This window comes from Pyrus communis, chromosome 15, assembly GCF_963583255.1.
Source record: "Pyrus communis chromosome 15, drPyrComm1.1, whole genome shotgun sequence".
Taxonomy (NCBI): domain Eukaryota; kingdom Viridiplantae; phylum Streptophyta; class Magnoliopsida; order Rosales; family Rosaceae; genus Pyrus; species Pyrus communis.
The window spans coordinates 23,304,654-23,322,683 of NC_084817.1; the positions used below are offsets into that span (position 1 = coordinate 23,304,654).

The following is an 18,030-nucleotide window of genomic DNA, read 5'->3' on the forward strand; positions in this document are numbered from 1 at the left end:
AGGAGTTCTCATTAATAGTGAAGGGTTTACACATACATAAGTTTAAGCATAGTTATCATCAATGGGTTCTAATGACTAGTTTAAGTGCAATAATGACATTAGGAATTAATTGTAGGAGAATTGTCTTCTTTTATAGTTAGAGGAAAGTCTCTAGCTTTTGTCTGAGGTCGATGTGGGACTCCGTGAGCTTTATTCTGACGTTGACATGTGTCGTGCTGTGATTGGCCTCCTGGTTGGTGGGAAACTAATGTGCTTCGGTAGGGGTGCCTCAGCATGAACCGCTCAGTGGGTCCTTGAAGGTATGATGTTGACCAGTGCTTGGTAGTTTCGGGATTGGTCAAGTATGGTACAAACAACTACATTTGAAACCCTATAAGAATATTCTTCTTACTCATCCTTATCTATGCATAGCTGTCCAAGCCTTGCTGTCAATGAACCGTTGAGGTGATGCTAAATGAGCGATGGGTGTTTTCATCAATTGAACAGGTGTCTTGGCAAGGTATAGCACCATGGGCTTTGTTCACTGGACTATGGTTAATATTCCCCCTCAAGCTAAGCTGCGGAGATTGAGCAGTTTGCTTGGAACTAAGCAGCTTGAAATGAGCTTTGGATAAACTTTTCAAAATTTTAAACTACAAGTTGAGGAAAAGAATCATCTTTGTATATGGTTTGAATTGATTACAAGATATGTTGCTAACTTTGAAGAAGAAAGAAACGGAAGACCTAAAGCTTGAAACATAAAGAGTAAAACAATAGTATTTATATACATGACTACATTTGAAACCCTATAAGAATATTCTTCTTGCTTATCCTTATCTCTGCACAGTTGTCCAAGCCTTGCTGTCAATGTACCATTGAGGTGATGCTAGATAAGTGATGGGTGTTTTGATCAATTGAACAGGTAGCACCATGGGCTTTGTTCACTGGACTATGGTTAATATTGCGGACAACACAACACCAAGTTTATCTATTTTGTAAAACATGTGTATCACACTTTTCTGGTCATTTTTTTTGACATTGCAAATTTTAAATAAAAAAAAACAGAGTGGGAGAAACAAGGACCCAAATTCTTATTTATTTATTGATTCATGAAACGACACACAATATTTACTTCCACGGTACGTAAAAAAAATGTGAGTGTAATACTAATATATTGAACCATACAAAAATCACACTCCTTTGTTAGGGCGAAAAATTGAAATATAATACCAGTATATGGGATTCATAAGTTCAATATACAAACTCGTGTGTGGGGTACCAACATATTAAACTCACACTAGTCTAGTAGTCAGAGTCTTGGGATCCCTTTTTTTTTTTCTTTTTCAAAAAATGGAGATTGGTTGTATGGCCTACACCACATTGAACTTCAATGGTCCGAACTGTCTATTTTTCAAGTTGTACCTTACAGATCATCCTTACACAATATTAGCCAAATTAGAAATATTTGAGGCATCTAATTGAGTTCAAAGAAATTGACAAACACTGTGTTCTAAAAAACATTGAAACGTTATCGTGACAATTTGACAATTAAATAGGCAAATGGTGTAGCAGTATTGTTATATGCATCAAACATTGTGTTCTAATAAACATTGAAATTTCAGCATGACAATTAAATGGACAAACTGTCTCGGATTGAATTGTTTCAAGGATGATTTATGAATCAAGACTTACAAAATAGTCAGTTTGGATCGTTGAAGTTCAAAGCGGAGTGGGTTCCATAGGGCCACAACTAATCCCCATTTTCTGAAGAAAAAAAAAATGGAAATCCCTTCCCTGCCTAGTGTAGCAGTATTGTGATATGCATCAAACTCAAGACATCCGATCCCTATCTATATGCATAACACTCGCTTAGAATCTCAAAGTAGAGTACCTTTCTTGCAAGAGCAAGTTGTACTCATGAACATTTATGAACTGGTATCATAACAAGTTGTCCCGCCTAACCCACGTCAGAACAATACAATATGTTGAATACGTGAGCTCTTGGACAATTTGTCTTACACAACTTAGCCAGCTTGGTACCAGATAAAATCGAGATAAGATCTTTATATACTTGTACCATCCCACACCACAATTCATATTTGAAGCTCTCTCTCTCTCTCTCTCTCTCTCTCTCTCTCTCTCTCTCTCTCTCTCTCTCTCTATGCAGCCTCAACGAGGGAGTATCGTCGTCGTCGCCGCAGTCTTTGCAACTGTCATCCAAGCGTTTTCCACGGAAAACTCCCTCCAAGAAGCTGATAAAATCACAAGGTTGCCTGGTCAACCACAAGTCAACTTCCAGCAATATGCAGGATATGTAACTGTGGATGAAAAGCAAGGGAGATCACTTTTTTACTACTTTGTTGAAGCACAAACTGATCCTGCTTCAAAGCCTCTTGTTCTTTGGCTCAATGGAGGTGAGCTTCCATCCAAATCCAATTTCAAATATAATCCCTACAGGAAAAATTTCATGTGTTATTTGTTTTTGCTCTTACTACTTTAGCCAACTTAGCGACGCCTATGTTTGTAACATTTTATACATTAATGAATGCGTGTTGCGTAGTACAATTACGAACCAAATAACTGAGCTTTGTGAGTTTAAAGTGAAGGTCCTGGTTGCTCATCTGTTGGAGGAGCTTTCATCGCGCACGGACCTTTTCAACCAAGCGGAGACATTTTACTCAAGAACGATTTTAGTTGGAATAGAGGTAATTAATCCATTAAATTATACTTTTAAGTGATCACAATTGTGTCACATTCGTTCTTAATTAGATTTTGCTCCCGATTATTGACGTAACATTGATACTAATTATGATGGATTTTCTCCTGTTATATAATATTTGCAGAAGCAAATATGCTATACTTGGAGTCACCTGCAGGAGTAGGCTTCTCCTACTCAGCAAACAAATCATTCTATGGCTTCGTGAACGACGATATCACAGGTTTTCGTTTCATATGACTTTCTCAATCCTCATTCAACCAACAAAATATAACCCGAAAATAGTAAACATGTACATTCTGATCATGTTCAGATTCTCTTCTTTTTAGCACGAGATAATCTCGAGTTCCTTCGGCGCTGGTTCCACGAATTCCCTGAGTATAAAAATAGGGATTTGTTTATCACAGGACAGAGCTATGCAGGTAACATTATTTACTTGTAAAACCATCATTTCTATCACTAATGACCAATTAGAAAACTCGAAAGGTACAAACTTACGACGCGCTTCTAAAAAATTCCATTTTTTCACTGCCAGGCCACTATGTTCCCCAGCTTGCACAACTCATTATCCAATCAAAACTGAAGTTCAATCTGAAAGCAGTAGCAGTAAGCAAACGAGAATCAAAAAGGTGAAGTGACTTTGGGGTTGATGTTTTCGACTAAGATGTCATCCTTGAGCTGTTTTTGCTTGCAGATTGGCAATCCTCTTCTCGAATTCAATACTGATGCCAACTCACCAGCAGAGTACTGGTGGTCTCATGGATTAATATCAGATGCGACCTTCGAAAATTTGACTTCAGTCTGCAACTCTTCTGAAATTTTTAGACAGGAGGTAATTCGTGGTGGTCCACTTAGCCCTGCTTGTGATGCAGTAGCGAACCAATTTGAAAGAGAAGTCCCTGGACATTTGATCAACCAATATGACGTTACTCTCGATGTCTGTTTATCATCCGTCGAAGCTCAATCTTCCCAACTGGTAAGCCTTGGTATTTTCTCCTTTCATTTCTTTTGAATTCTCCACGTTAATATACAAACTTCCAACTCACCAATCACATCTGCAGCGAAAAACAGTGAAGATAGATGTCTGTATCGGAGATGAAATAGTTACATACTTAAACCGACCAGATGTACAGGAGGCGCTTCATGCCCGAGTCACAAATTGGACATTTTGCAGCAAGTAATCATCTCATCTCATTTGAATCACTGGTGCACATAAACGTAGTAGGTTCCAAAGATGAATCAAAACATGAAAAGAATTCCAATTATACTCCAAACTATTCAAAGATCGAAGAAATGTTCCTTGCGCAGCAATTCTTTTTTGTTTACTGTGCTTCTATATTTGATTATCCTCTTTTACAGCGGAGGTGTCCTTGAGTATGACATGAAAGACCATGAAATACCGATGCTTCCAGTTTTAGGTGACCTTGTCAAGTCTGGAATTCGGGTTTTGATTTACAGGTGATGAGTCTCACCATTGTACAAATCAAAACTCTTGCCATCTTCGATAATCTTAGTCTTTTAGAAATTGTCAAAAGTTATCTTACATGTTTTCCACAGTGGAGATCAAGATTCTATTATTCCACTAACGAGTACACGGACACTGGTGAACGGATTGGCAAAGGACTTGGGGCTACAAACGAATGTGCCTTACAGAGTCTGGGTTCAAGAAAAACAGGTCGGTTCGTGAATATAATATCAGTGGAAAATTCGGACTATCTACTTGTGGTCTTAGCAGTTTTTATCCTTCATAAATTTTTAACTTTTCAGGTTGCTGGATGGACACAAGTATACGGTGACACTTTATCTTACGCTACCATAAGAGGAGCAGGCCATGAAGCTCCAATTTCGCAGCCAGAGAGATCACTACTTCTGTTTACCTCATTTCTGAGAGGAAAGCCACTGCCAAAAGCCTTAAGTACTAACTGATCAAATTGCAGAAATCAAGAAGAAACATATATATTGTTGGAAATAAGTGGGTATGTATGCCCACATGCATACAGTAAATTTTTCATATGCTTAATAGTGTAATTTGTTTGCTTTCGAAGTAGTTGCTCTATAAATAGAGCATTACAAGTGTTCAAAAGATAAGAGTATGAAAGAAAGAAAAAATAGAATATTTTCAGTATTCTCCTATTTCTCTCTTATCTGCAATCATTTTGTATTAGTGTAATATTTTGCAACAACCTCGCTCCTGTCCCTAGTAAAGGTTATTTCTCTAACTTTTGCCTATTTATAACACGTTATCAGTACGACTCTCTAACCATTTCTCTTTTCTCTTCACCGAAAGAAAATTGTTTCCTCCAAGGATTTTACTGTTCTTCTTCTTCCTCTGCCTCACCTGCTGGATATACCCTCGCGAAGAATTGTTTGCACCATGCCTGCTTTTAGTTCTCAACATAACAGTTACTTATATCTTTGATTTCTTGTTTGGTGTAGCTCCTTATTACTAACCCAATGTTTATTTACCTTTGTTGCGATCAAAGATGGTGCGGTATCATCGCCCATCTTGGACTGCAGATTTAATTTTACTGCAAATTTTAGGTAGAGCAATATAATCGTCAACCCTATCATGCATGTTTAAATTTACCTGCTATTTAATTTTATTGCAATTTTAGGTGATGTGGTATAATCACCCACCCTACTCTGCATATTTAAAATTTTCTGCTGCTTGAGTGGTGTGGAATAATCGCCCATCCTATGTTATTTCGATGAGAATGGTGCAGTACAATTGCCCTCCTCATTCATCATGTAAATCTCGAGCATGAAGTTTCAAGTGCTTATCATTTTGGCCTGAAGATCAAAATAAAAAATTTGTAAGAACCAGAAGTTCTAACAATATATTCCTCCAGAATATATATATTATTGCAAGTTTTTACACGCCTTAATTTTCTTTTAGAAAAGAAAATTGCGAACTTGGCAAATCTTGATTTTGTTGCCCTAGATGTTATTGGAAAGAACTACCTTACCTGGGTAATGGATGCCAAGATCCATCTGAAGGCAGGAAATCTTGGGAAAACCATTAAGGAAGATAACTATGCATCATCTCAAGATCGGGCGAAGACCATGATCTTTATCCGTCGCCACCTTGATGAGGGACTGAAGAGCAAGTACCTCACGGTTGAAGATCCATTAACCCTCTAGAAGGCACTGAAAAATAGATATAATCACCAGAAAACGGTGATTCTTCTAAGGGCTCGTTATAAGTGGACTCACCTAAGGATCCATGATTTCAAAACAGTGGCTGAATACGATTCTGCAATGTTTAGAATTAGCTCCCAGTTGAAGCTCTGTGGAGAAACAATCATTGAGGAAGATATGCTGGAACAGACTTTCAACACCTTTCATGCCTCCAATGTGCTTCTGCAGCAGTAGTCTAAAAAAAGAGGCTTTATTGAGTACAACCAGCTGATATCTGTATTCCTTGTAGTCGAGCAAAACAATGAGCTTCTGATGAAAAATCATCAGTCCCGACCTACCAGATCATCACCATTCCCAGAAGTGAATGCTGCTTCCCTTGAAGAGAATACCACATCCTCTCGTGGCAATAATTACAAAAGAGGACATGGCCACAAGCGAGGCTGGTGGAACGGGAAAAGCAAGAACCATGGTGTCCAGTTTCACAACCAAGTTCCAAGATATAATCCAGGCCCGAGCTTTAAGATTGCAAATCGCCAGAAAGGCAAAGCTCATATAAACACTCTTAGAAATCCCGAAGAAGTTTGCCATAAGTGTGGTGGCAATGGGTACTGGGCACGTACCTATCGCACCACAAAACATCTGGTGGATCTGTATCAAGTTTCCCTCAAGGAGAAGGGTGTCGAGACTAATTTCCTCGACCAGGCTAAACTAATGGATATAACTGATACAATGTTCGATTTATCAGGGGAATTGAACACAACCCACCTGGATGTTTCAGACTTCATTATTGAAAGAGAGAATGAAGTGTATGGGTCCGAGTGAATCATTTATGTTTGATGTACTCTTGTTATTTGTACTTGTGATTTAATGCTCACATTTTCAATTCAATAAAAGTAGTATTCATGTATGAATAAACTGCTTTGAATTGTAAATGGATACCACATTGAAACGAAAAGTGCAGAAATGTAGAATATCTATGCATTACCTTCAATGATACCCAGAAGTGTATATTGGAGAAGTTGCGTGGTTTATTGAGTGGATTTTATTATACATACATAAAGACAATTGAGACATATATTGTCATGAACCAGAAGTTCATAGATTCAAAAGTTTACATGCTTTGGCATGACCGTTTGGGTCATCCAGGATCCATCATGATGCGTAGGATCATTACCAATTCTAATGGACATCCATTATTGAGCAGACATATTGCTGTCTCAAATGAAAACCCTTGCAAGGCTTGTTCCCAAGGGAAGTTGGTAACTAGACCATAACAACTAAAGGTTGATACTGAATCTCCATCATTTTTTGCAAAGAATTCAAGGGGATATTTGTGGGCCTATTCAACCACCTTGTGGACCATTTCGATATTTTATGGTTTTGGTTGATGTATCTACCCGATGGTCACATGTTTGCCTATTGTCTACTTGAAATGTAGCTTTTGTGAGACTTCTTGCTCAAATAATTAAGTTGTGAGCACAGTTCCCAGATCACCCCATTAAGTCAATCTGACTTGATAACGCTGGTGAATTTATGTCTCAAGCTTTTGATGATTACTGCATGGCACTGTACATTGATGTTGAACACCCTGTTCCTCATGTCCATACTCAAAATGGTTTAGCAGAGGCATTTATCAAGTGGCTTCAATTAATAGCTCACACTCTGCTTATGAAAAGAAAATTACCAGTTTCTTCATAGGGACATGCTATCTTACATGCTGCATCATTGGTTCGATTGAGACCTATAGCCAACCACCAATACTCATCAATACAACTCGTGTTTAGGCATTAGCCAAACATTTCACATTTACGAGTTTTTGGTTGTGCTGTTTATGTGCCTGTTGCACCGCCACAAAGCACTAAAATGGGACCTCAACGTAGACTGGGAATTTATGTGGGTTTTGATTCACCAACTATCATTAGATATTTGGAACCCTTGACAGGTGATATGTTTATAGTTTGTTTTTCAGATTGTCATTTTGATGAGACAGTTTTCCCGTTATTAGGGGGAGAAAAGACCGTTCCAGAAGAGCGGTAAAAGCTGACATGGGTTGTTCCCACCTTATCTCATTTTGATCCTCAAAGCATTCAATGTGAAAATGAAGTGAAAAGGATCATTCACCTTCAAAGTATTGCTAATCAAATGCCATATGCATTTAATGATGTTTCGAAAGTGACAAAGTCACATATACCAGCTGCAAATGCACCTACAAAAATTGATGTCCCTGTTGGACAAAATAAAGTGGCAGTGACTGATTCATCTAGTGCACGCCTGAATCGTGGTAGATTCCCAGGTTCAAAAGATTTAGCCCCTCGAAAGAGAAAAATGAGGGCACAGTTGAACCCAAATGGAATCATTCAAGAAAAGAAAATGAATGATAAATCCACAATTCATGATTCTGAAAAAGAAAATATCCGTGATGAAACACATGTCCCTGAAGAGACAGAAGTACATGAAAGCAAAGAAATATCCATAAATTATGCATATACTAATGAATTGTGGGATCGAAATGAAATAATCATCGACAACATGTTCGCATTTGCATGAGCCACTGAAATTATATTAAGCGATGACATTGAGCCCCGCTCTGTTGATGAATGTAAACAAAGACAAGATTGGCCTAAGTGGAAAGATGCAATCCAGGCAGAATTAAATTCCTTAGAAAGGCGAAGTGTTTTTGGACTGATAGTCCAAACCCCACCTGGTGTAAACCTTGTGGCTTACAAATGGGTATTCACAAGGAAACGCAATGAGAAAAACTAGATTGCAAGATATAAAGCATGACCCGTTGCACAAGGTTTTTCACAAAGGCCTGGAATTGATTATGAAGAGACATACTCTCCTGTAATGGACGCAATTACGTTCCGTTACTTAATAAGTTTGGTAGTTTCAGAAAAACTTGACATGCGACTTATGGATGTCATCATTGCGTATCTATATGGAGAATTAGATACTGACATATATATGAAAGTCCCAGAAGGACTTAAGTTGCCTGAAACAACTAACAAACCACGAGGTATGTTCTCAATTAAATTAAGGCGACCATTATATGGGCTGAAACAATCTGGACAAATGTGGTATAATCGTCTCAGTGAGTATTTGATCAAAGAAGGATATACCAACAATGTCATCTGCCCTTGTGTGTTCATTAAGAAATCAAATACTGGATTTGATATAGTGGCAGTATAGGTCGATGATATGGACCTAGTTGGAACCCCTGAAGAGATCAATAAAACTGCTGAATATCTAAAAAGCGAATTTGAAATAAAAGACCTTGGGAAAACAAAATTTTGTATCGGTCTTCAGATCGAGCATTGTGCTAATCGAATTTTGGTGCATCAATCAGCTTACATTGAGAAAATATTAAAGCAATTTGGCATGGACATGGCTTATCCACTGAGCACCCCAATGGTCGTTCGTTCTTTGGACATTAAGAAAGATGCATTCCGTCCAAAAGAAGATGATGAACTGGTCTTTGGTCCAGAAGTACCATATTTGAGTGCAATAGGTGCTTTATTGTATTTAGAACAATGTACTAGACCATATATAGTTTTTTCAGTCAACTTGTTAGCAAGATATAGCTCTGCTCCAACAATTCGTCATTGGAAGGGAGTCAAAGATGTATTGCGATACCTTCATGGAACAACAGACATATGTCTCTTCTACTCAGATAAATCCATAAATGATCAGATCCGCACAAAGCCCGCTCATAAACTGGATATATGTTCACTAATGGAGATACAACAATTTCATGGCACTCAACAAAACAAACATTAGTTTCAGCATCTTCCAATCACTCGGAAATAATTGCTTTACATGAAGCAAGTCGTGAATGTTCTTGGTTAAGATCAATGATCCATCACATCCGGAATTCATGTGGTCTACCTTCAAGGACAGACACTCCAACTGTTATACATGAAGATAATGCAGCTTGTGTTGCCTAAAAGAATGAAGGATTTATCAAGGGTGACAAGACTAAACACATATCTCCAAGATTTTTCAGTGCACATGAGCTTCAGAAGGCTAAAGTTATTAAAGTCAGACAAATCCGCTCCAATGAAAATCTGGCAGACTTGTTCACCAAATCTCTACCAAAGTGCATATTTTAGAAGTTAGTGCAGGGAATCGGATTACGTCGGCTTACCAATTTGAAGAATGCGGAATCAGGGGGAGATAAAAGTTAGGGGGAGCATCCATGATACATGCATGTTGTACGCTTTTCCCTTCAATTAGGATTTTTCCCACTGGGTTTTTCCTATCAAGGTTTTAACGAGGCAACATAAGCATGCTCAACACCATATCAACAATCCGGGTAAAGTTGTACTCTTTTTACTTTGCTATGGTTTTTTCCCACTGGGTTTTTCCAAGCAAGGTTTTAACGAGACAACTGATGTTGATATGTGGGCATCCAAGGGGGAGTGTTGTAAATAAGTGGGTATGTATGCCCACTTGCATACAGTAAACTTTTCATATGCTTAATAGTGTAATTTGTTTGCTTTCAAAGTAGTTGCTCTATAAATAGAGCATTACTAGTGTTCAAAAGATAAGAGCAAGAAAGAAAGAAAAGTTAGAATATTTTCAGTATCCTCCTATTTCTCTCTTATCTGCAATCATTTTGTATTAGTGTAATATTTTGCAACAACCTCGCTCCGATCCCTAGCAAGGGTCTCTAACTTTTGCCTATTTATAACATATATTCATTTCGTAAACAGAATTATTGGGTGAACAAATTGCAAGGTTTTCGAATCCATCGCTTCAGAGGATCGAGATTTTTTCTTGGACCCGTGTGACTAAAGCAAGGGCGGAGCCATGATTTTTCTCTTGGGTGGGTTAGTTGAAAATAGTACCATAAAATTATATGTTTATTTTTTTGCTTATATAAAATTATATAATAATCAATATAAAAGAACAACAATATAATATAGGACAAGAATTGTCTGCCCTCCCACTTCCGGTGCCCTCCCCCTCCTGTTTTTGTGGTCACGGTTAAGCCACGTCAACATTTTATATTACTATTCATTTTTGTCTTATTATTTGTATAAAAAACAATATAAAATGTTGACGTGGCTTAACCGTGACCACACAAAATAGGAGGGCACGAGAGGGCACCGGAAGTGGGAGGGTAGACAATCCTTGTCCTATAATATAAACTATTCTCAAAATCATAATCCTAACCGATAAATTCAAGGACCATATAAATAATTAACCTACTAATTAAATTAAGAATAGGTAAATAAAGGGGGACTGGAGATAGAACTAATTTATAATTTTTAGCATAAAACGTATTATTCACTACCTTTCATCTACTAAATATACATCAAAATAATAATATGTATTGAAACTGAGTAGGCTATAAGCATGAGTTTACAAAATAATAGATCTATTCACAAACCCATTTTACTTCCAACACAACCTTATTAATGTTTTGTTAGTGATCATCTTTAATTCATTCGATCTGAACAACCGACAATTCAGAGAGGTGTGTAAGAAGTAAAAATGAGTGCATGGATAGCACTACCCTTACAGAAAACCTCCATGGGCTACAACCCACCTTAGCCTTGTGGGTGGCTATGCCATTGGACCGAAGGCTCTTGATTGGTAGCTAAATGGGTGAAAGGTTGAGGCTATGTTCTTTGAATTTTGCTTAATTTGCAGTCCGTGTCTAAGTTGTACGCATGTGTTTGTATTCTGTTTTTTGCTGTATAGTTTATATTCTATTGAATATTTGTGTATTCGAATTTGTATCGTCTTGAGATTAGGACAATGAAGCATGTTTTGTTGTAGGAGTTGGGAAAGCTTGAAAAATAATTTAATTGGACAAGATTTACATTTTACAGTGTTTGGGTGAAGGTTTTTTGGTTGTAGGGTTTTTGTTGAAACTTTTTCCTTTGGCACATAGCTTGAATAGTTGAAGTTATTCTTAGGACACCATAAATTGATTTTGCTTCACACTGTCTTGATCAAGAGGGTGTGAAGCTCTCTACATGCTGTAGTGTTGAAGCTTTTTGGTTAAAGCTTTTTAGTTGAAGCTTCTTGGTTAAAGCTTTTTGCTTAGGCACATAGCTTGGGTGGTTGAAATTAGTTGTAGGACACCATAAATTGATATTGTTTCACACTGTCTTGATCAAGAGTGTGTGAAGCTTTCTATATGTTGTGGTGTTGAAGCCTTTTGGTTAAAGCTTTTTAGTTGAAACTTTGTAGTTGAAGCTTTTTATTTGAAGCTTTGTAGGTAAAGCTTTTAGGTTGAAACTTTGTAGGTGAAGCTTTGTAGGTGAAGCTTTTAGGTTGAAGCATGTATGTTGAAGCTTTGTACGTGAAGCTTTTTGGTTGAAGCTTGTATGTTGAAGCTTTGTCGGTGAAGTTTTTTGGTTGCAGCTTTGTAGGCGAAGCTTTTAGATTGAAGCATTGTAGGTGAAGCTTTTTGGTTAGGCACATAGCTTGAATAGTTGAAGTTAATTGTTGGGCACCATAAATTGATTTTGCTTCACACTATCTTGATCAAGAGTGTGTGAAGCTTTTTACATTTGTAGTTACCTCCTATGTATTGAAGCTTTGTTGGCCTTCTCTACATGTCATAATTAATAATTAATTAATTGCTTAATTAATAATTAACAATTAATTAAATAATTAATAATTATAAAAAAATAATTAATTAATTATTAGGTTGAAACTTTTAAGTTGAAGCTTTTAAGTTGAAGCATGTATGTTGAAGCCTTGTAAGTGAAGCTTGTATGTTGAAGCTTTGTAGGCGAAGTTTTTTGGTTGAAGCTTTGTAGGCGAAACTTTTAGATTGAAGCTTTGTAGGTGAAGCTTTTTCGTTAGGCACATAGCTTGAATAGTTGAAGCTAATTGTTGGGCACCATAAATTGATTTTGCTTCACACTAGCTTGATCAAGAGTGTGTGAAGCTTTTTACATTTGTAGTTGCCTCCTATGTGTTGAAGCTTTGTTGGCCTTCTTTACATGTCATAATTAATAATTAATTAATTGCTTAATTAATACTTAACAATTAATTTCGGATTTTTTATGGCAAATTTCTTTATTTTTTATTTTTTTGAACTATGGACAAGAAAATGTGGGAGAGACAACATATATAGATTTTGCTTTCACACTCTTGAGCAAGAATGTGCGAGGCAAGCAACACATTGTAGTAGTTGAAGGTTCGAATGAACCATATAAATTGATTTTGCTTCGCATAGTCTTGATCAAGAGTGGGCGAAGCTTTCTACAAGTTGTAGTGTTTGCATTGTTACAAAGGGGAAATGTCTGGAGTAGATGCAAGAGGGATGAAGAGCTTGATCTTTGTATACTATGCACTGAAGCTTTTGTTAGCTTGTAATAAGACTTTGTTGGTAACTATAAATAACTCTTGTTGGTCATAAGTGCTCCCCCAGTTGGGTTGAGCTAAGCTTGCTTATCCCTCTTTTGAGTTGTAAGGCTTGAGGGTTTTTTTATTATTTGTGATGCTAAGAGTTCACATGTACAAGTTGTACCATTCTTGATCGAGTTGGTGGGAAGAATGGTGAGTTGATAAGGCAAAAATGTTTATTAATAGTATTGGTTGTACTCTTCATCGCCTGGTTGGTGATATGAATGTGAGTTCCTTCATCACCTAGTTGGTGATAAGAGTGGAAAGTTGCCGAATGATATTAGAGTACAAGTTGTACCTTTCATCACTTGGTTGGTAAGAATAAGGGCAAGGTGTCGAGGCACATTGTAGCAAATGCCGAATGACAAAAGTATGTTGACACCCTTTCGAAAATCAGTTGGCTTATGTAAGAATGTGTTGAGATGTATGATGCTTATGTTGATTGACATGAGTCATGCTTATGAATGTTTTGCTATGCATAAAGGAATCCATGCTTTTAATATGTGAACCATGTTGGTTGTAATACTTAGTTTCACTTACTTTGTGTCAAAGTACGCATGTTGAAGCTCTGAGTTAGAGTATAGAGGTAGGTCAGTGTAGACCAAATGTTCCAATGTTAGGAATGTAAAAGACTCAAGCGAAGTTGTCTGACTTCCTTCTTCTTTAAATATTTATCGAATGACTTGTGTTACAAAAGATCTCAAACGGTTGAGGGTCAAAACATTTGTAATGTATATGTCTTCTTATAATAGCATTTCCTTTAGCATCTAGTCCTCCCATTTTGAAAGAGCGAGGCTTGACCCCATGATCATAATAGTTGAAGGTACGTTCACTCCTGGTTGTCTTGATACGAACCTTTATCCCTCTTATTGTAATGAGCTTGCTAAGAGTAAAAATATTCCCTTTTACCAAGAGACGAATACGTTTGGTGACTTAGCAAATAGCTAAGTGAGGCAAAAGAGGTTGCAATGGGTGTTTGAATGGCCAAAACTTCATCACTTGGTAGAACTTGACTTCCACTCCCCACTTGTTGATATGAGTTAACCACATGAGTTTTCCCTTGGTATGTCCTTGCCTCGGCAAAGGCATGAATGTAAGCTTGCATCATCATCTTAGAGTAAGTATTCCGAGTGTTAGCATTGATCATGTACTTGAAGAAGCATTCACGTATGCTTACCGTGAAAACCCTGAGTGTTGTTTTGTCATCTGCCTCAGTGCAACGAAAGTACTTATAGCTAAAGCGACCGGCATATTCACACAATTACTCGTTTGATTTCTGACGAATGGTGTATAGCTCATTAACGTTGTGTAAGCGATCAGCTTGGAAGATGTGTTGAGCCACGAAGAGTCTTCTTAATTTAGCAAAAGAATCCACAATATTAGGTTGAAGACAACAATACCAATTGAGAGCTTCACCAGAGATAGTTGAGGGGAATATGAGATATCGTTCTTCATCATTGTGTCTTCGGTATGCCATGGTAGATTCAAAGTGGTGGATATGCTCAATCGAATTTTCCCTCTCTGTATAAGATTGCAAGCCAAGCTTCTGTTTCGTTTCTCCTTGTAGAGGGGTGTCAAGGATTCTCTTTGTCAGAGGGTTGGGCCTTGGTTGATCCCAGCTAGGGATTTGGGCATGACGCTCGTCCTTTAGCCTGTTCACTTCTTCGAGGAGATGCATGATAAGAAGGTCCTGAGTGGAGTCAGGCACCATTAGAACTCTTATTCGCAAGTTTCCCTTATCCCTTGGAAGTAAGGGAGTTTGGTTAAAGGCATATGGCTTTTCCTTAGATTCACCGTACTGGTTTCCAAGACGTGCCATTTGGAGCCCCCGAGTCTTCTACACCTTCATGTCCCTCCAAGGCATGTCGTTCATTTCTTGGATTGGGCGTTGGCCTATGTTGTGGTAGAGGACCGAGCCATTCAATGACTCTTGGTTCTTTGATCCTTGAGCTTATGTGGATAAAATTTTCTCAACGCTGTCTTAGGAAGTCTCGACAGTCACAGTAAAAGGCTCTTGATCCTTCCATTCCCTCTGCAAGGAAGTGTCTCCCTCCACTTTTCATGCTTCGGGTCGAAGCAGCTGGGTTGAGAAAAATCTCACGTTGATCAAGACATTGATGAGTAACATGCTCCTCATCAAGAATATCCATGTTGAAGACCAGTGACCCCCCATGTTGGGGGGCACCCAGGTGATGGTTGACGTCCACATGGGTAATAGGCTCGTGTGATTGAGTATGCCTAGCCTCATGGAGCATCTCGAAGAGCTTCTCATACTGCTCCTGGATCTCATTCTTCATTGCTATTTTATTATTTTGAGCTTCCAGCTTTTCGACTTTAGATTGAAGAACAAACTTTTTTTGTTCCTTTCTTCGTTGCCTCACACTAGGCATAAGGGGAATGTCATTCTGTGTGTTGTGGCTTTCTTCATTCCCCATGTTGGAGATGGATTCTTGATCGAATGAGAGCATATGAACGATAGAAACCAGCTTGATGGAGCTAAAGAGAGTAAGAATAAGTGCCTTCTTCCCACAAACAGCGCCAAATGTTGATGCACAAAATCAATGAAGACTTTGGAACAATGTAAAGTGTCAAGTTTGTAACCTTTGCTTGGTTGCTCCGGTCACTTAGTGAGGATAATATGTAAGGAAATAGAGATATGGAAGCAAACATAAGATATACGTGGTTCACCCTAAGTCTGGCTACGTCCACAGAGTAGAGGAGTTCTCATTAATAGTGAAGGGTTTACACATACATAAGTTTAAGCATAGTTATCATCAATGGGTTCTAATAACTAGTTTAAGTACAATAATGACATTATGGATTAATTGTAGGAGAATGTTCTTCTTTTATAGTTGAGAAGAGTCTCCAGCTTTTGTCCGTGATCGATGTGGAACTCTGTGAGTTTTGTTATGACGTTGACATGTGTCGCCCTGTGATTGGCCTTCTGGTTGGAGGGAAACTTTTGTGCTTCGACATGGGTGCCTCAGCATGAACCCCTCAGTGGGTCCTTGAAGGTATGACGTTGACCGGTGCTTGGTAGTTTTGAGATTGGTCAAGTATGGTACAAAAAAACTACATTTGAAACCTTATAAGAATATTCTTCTTGCTCATCCTTATCTATGTATAGCTGTCCAAGCCTTGCTGTAAATGAACCGTTGAGGTGATGCTAAATGAGTGATAGGTGTTTTGATCAATTGAACATGTGTCTTGGCAAGGTATATCACCATGGGCTTTGTTCATTGGACTATGGTTAATATTCCCCCTCAAGCTAAGTTGCGGAGATTGAGCAGTTAGCTTGGAACTAAGCAACTTGAAACAAGCTTTGGGCAAGCTTTTCAGAATTTTAAACTACAAGTTGAGGAAAAGAATCATCTTGTATATGGTTTGAATTGATTACAAAATATGTTGATATCTTTGAAGAAGAAAGAAACGGCAGACCTAAAGCTCAAAACATAAAGAGTAAAACAATAGTATTTATATGCATGACTACATTTGAAACCCTATAAGAATGTTCTTCTTGCTCATCCTTATCTATGCACAACTGTCCAAGCCTTGTTGTCAATGTACCATTGAGGTGATGCTAGATGAGTGATGGGTGTTTTGATCAATTGAACAGGTAACACCATGGACTTTGTTCACTGGACTATGGTTAATATTGCGGATAACACAACACCAAGTCAATCTATTTTGTAAAACATGTGTATCACACTTTTCTGGTCATTTTCTTTGACATTGTAAATTTTAAATAAAAAAAACAGAGTGGGAGAAACAAGGACCCAAATTCTTATTTATTTATTGATTCATGAAACGGCACACAATATTTACTTCCACAGTACGTCAAAAAATGTGAGTGTAATACTAATATATTAAATCATACAAAAATCACACTTCTTCATTAGGGCGAAAAATTGAAATATAATACCAGTATATGGCATTCGTAAGTTTTATACAAACTCGTGAGTGGGGTACCAACATATTAAACTCACACTAGTGTAGTAGTCAGAGTCTTGGGTTCCTTTTTTTTTTTTTTTTTCAAAAAATGGAGATTGGTTGTATGACCCACACCACATTGAACTTTAATGGTCCAAACTGTTTATTTTTCAAGTTGCACCTCACAGATCGTCCTTGCAAAATATTAGCCAAATTAGAAATAGTTGAGGCATCTAATTGAGTTCAAATAAATTGACAAACAATGTGTTCTAAAAAACATTGAAACTTTATCGTGACAAATTGACAATTAAATAGGCAAATGGTGTAGCAGTATTGTTATATGTATCAAACATTGTGTTCTAAGAAACATTGAAATTTTAGCATGACAATTAAATGGACAAAATATCTCGGATTGAATTGTTTCAAGGATGATTTATGAATCAAGACTTACAAAATAGTCAGTTTGGATTGTTAAAGTTTGAAGCGGAGTGGGTTCCATAGGGCCACAACTAATCCCCATTTTCTGAAGAAAAAACAAATGAAAATCCCTTCCCTGCCTAGTGTAGCAGTATTGTGATATGCATCAAACTCAAGACGTCCAATCCCTATATATATGCATAACACTCGCTTAGAATCTCAAAGTAGAGTACCTTTCTTGCAAGAGCAAGTTGTACTCATGAACATTTATGAACTGGTATCATAACAGGTTGTCCTGCCTAACCCACGTCAGAACAATACAATATGTTGAATACGAGAGCTCTTGGACAATTTGTCTTACACAACTTAGCCAGCTTGGTACCAGATAAAATCGAGATAAGATCTTTATATACTTGTACCATCCTACACCACAATTCATATTTGAAGCTCTCTCTCTCACTCTCTCTCTCTCTCTTTCTCTC

The 18,030-nt window shown here is 37.6% G+C and overlaps 1 protein-coding gene across 1 annotated transcript; it reads left to right on the top strand.

Annotated features, from left to right (window-relative positions):
- Nucleotides 1-2,106: 2,106 nt before the first annotated feature.
- Nucleotides 2,107-4,875, top strand: LOC137717476 (serine carboxypeptidase-like 45). Its single transcript, XM_068456860.1, has 10 exons — nucleotides 2,107-2,393; nucleotides 2,586-2,684; nucleotides 2,823-2,918; nucleotides 3,025-3,117; nucleotides 3,231-3,301; nucleotides 3,390-3,671; nucleotides 3,757-3,872; nucleotides 4,055-4,153; nucleotides 4,253-4,370; nucleotides 4,463-4,875. The coding sequence occupies exons 1-10, from the start codon at nucleotides 2,141-2,143 to the stop codon at nucleotides 4,619-4,621; spliced, it is 1,386 nt and encodes a 461-aa protein (XP_068312961.1). The 5' UTR covers nucleotides 2,107-2,140; the 3' UTR covers nucleotides 4,622-4,875.
- Nucleotides 4,876-18,030: the final 13,155 nt, after the last annotated feature.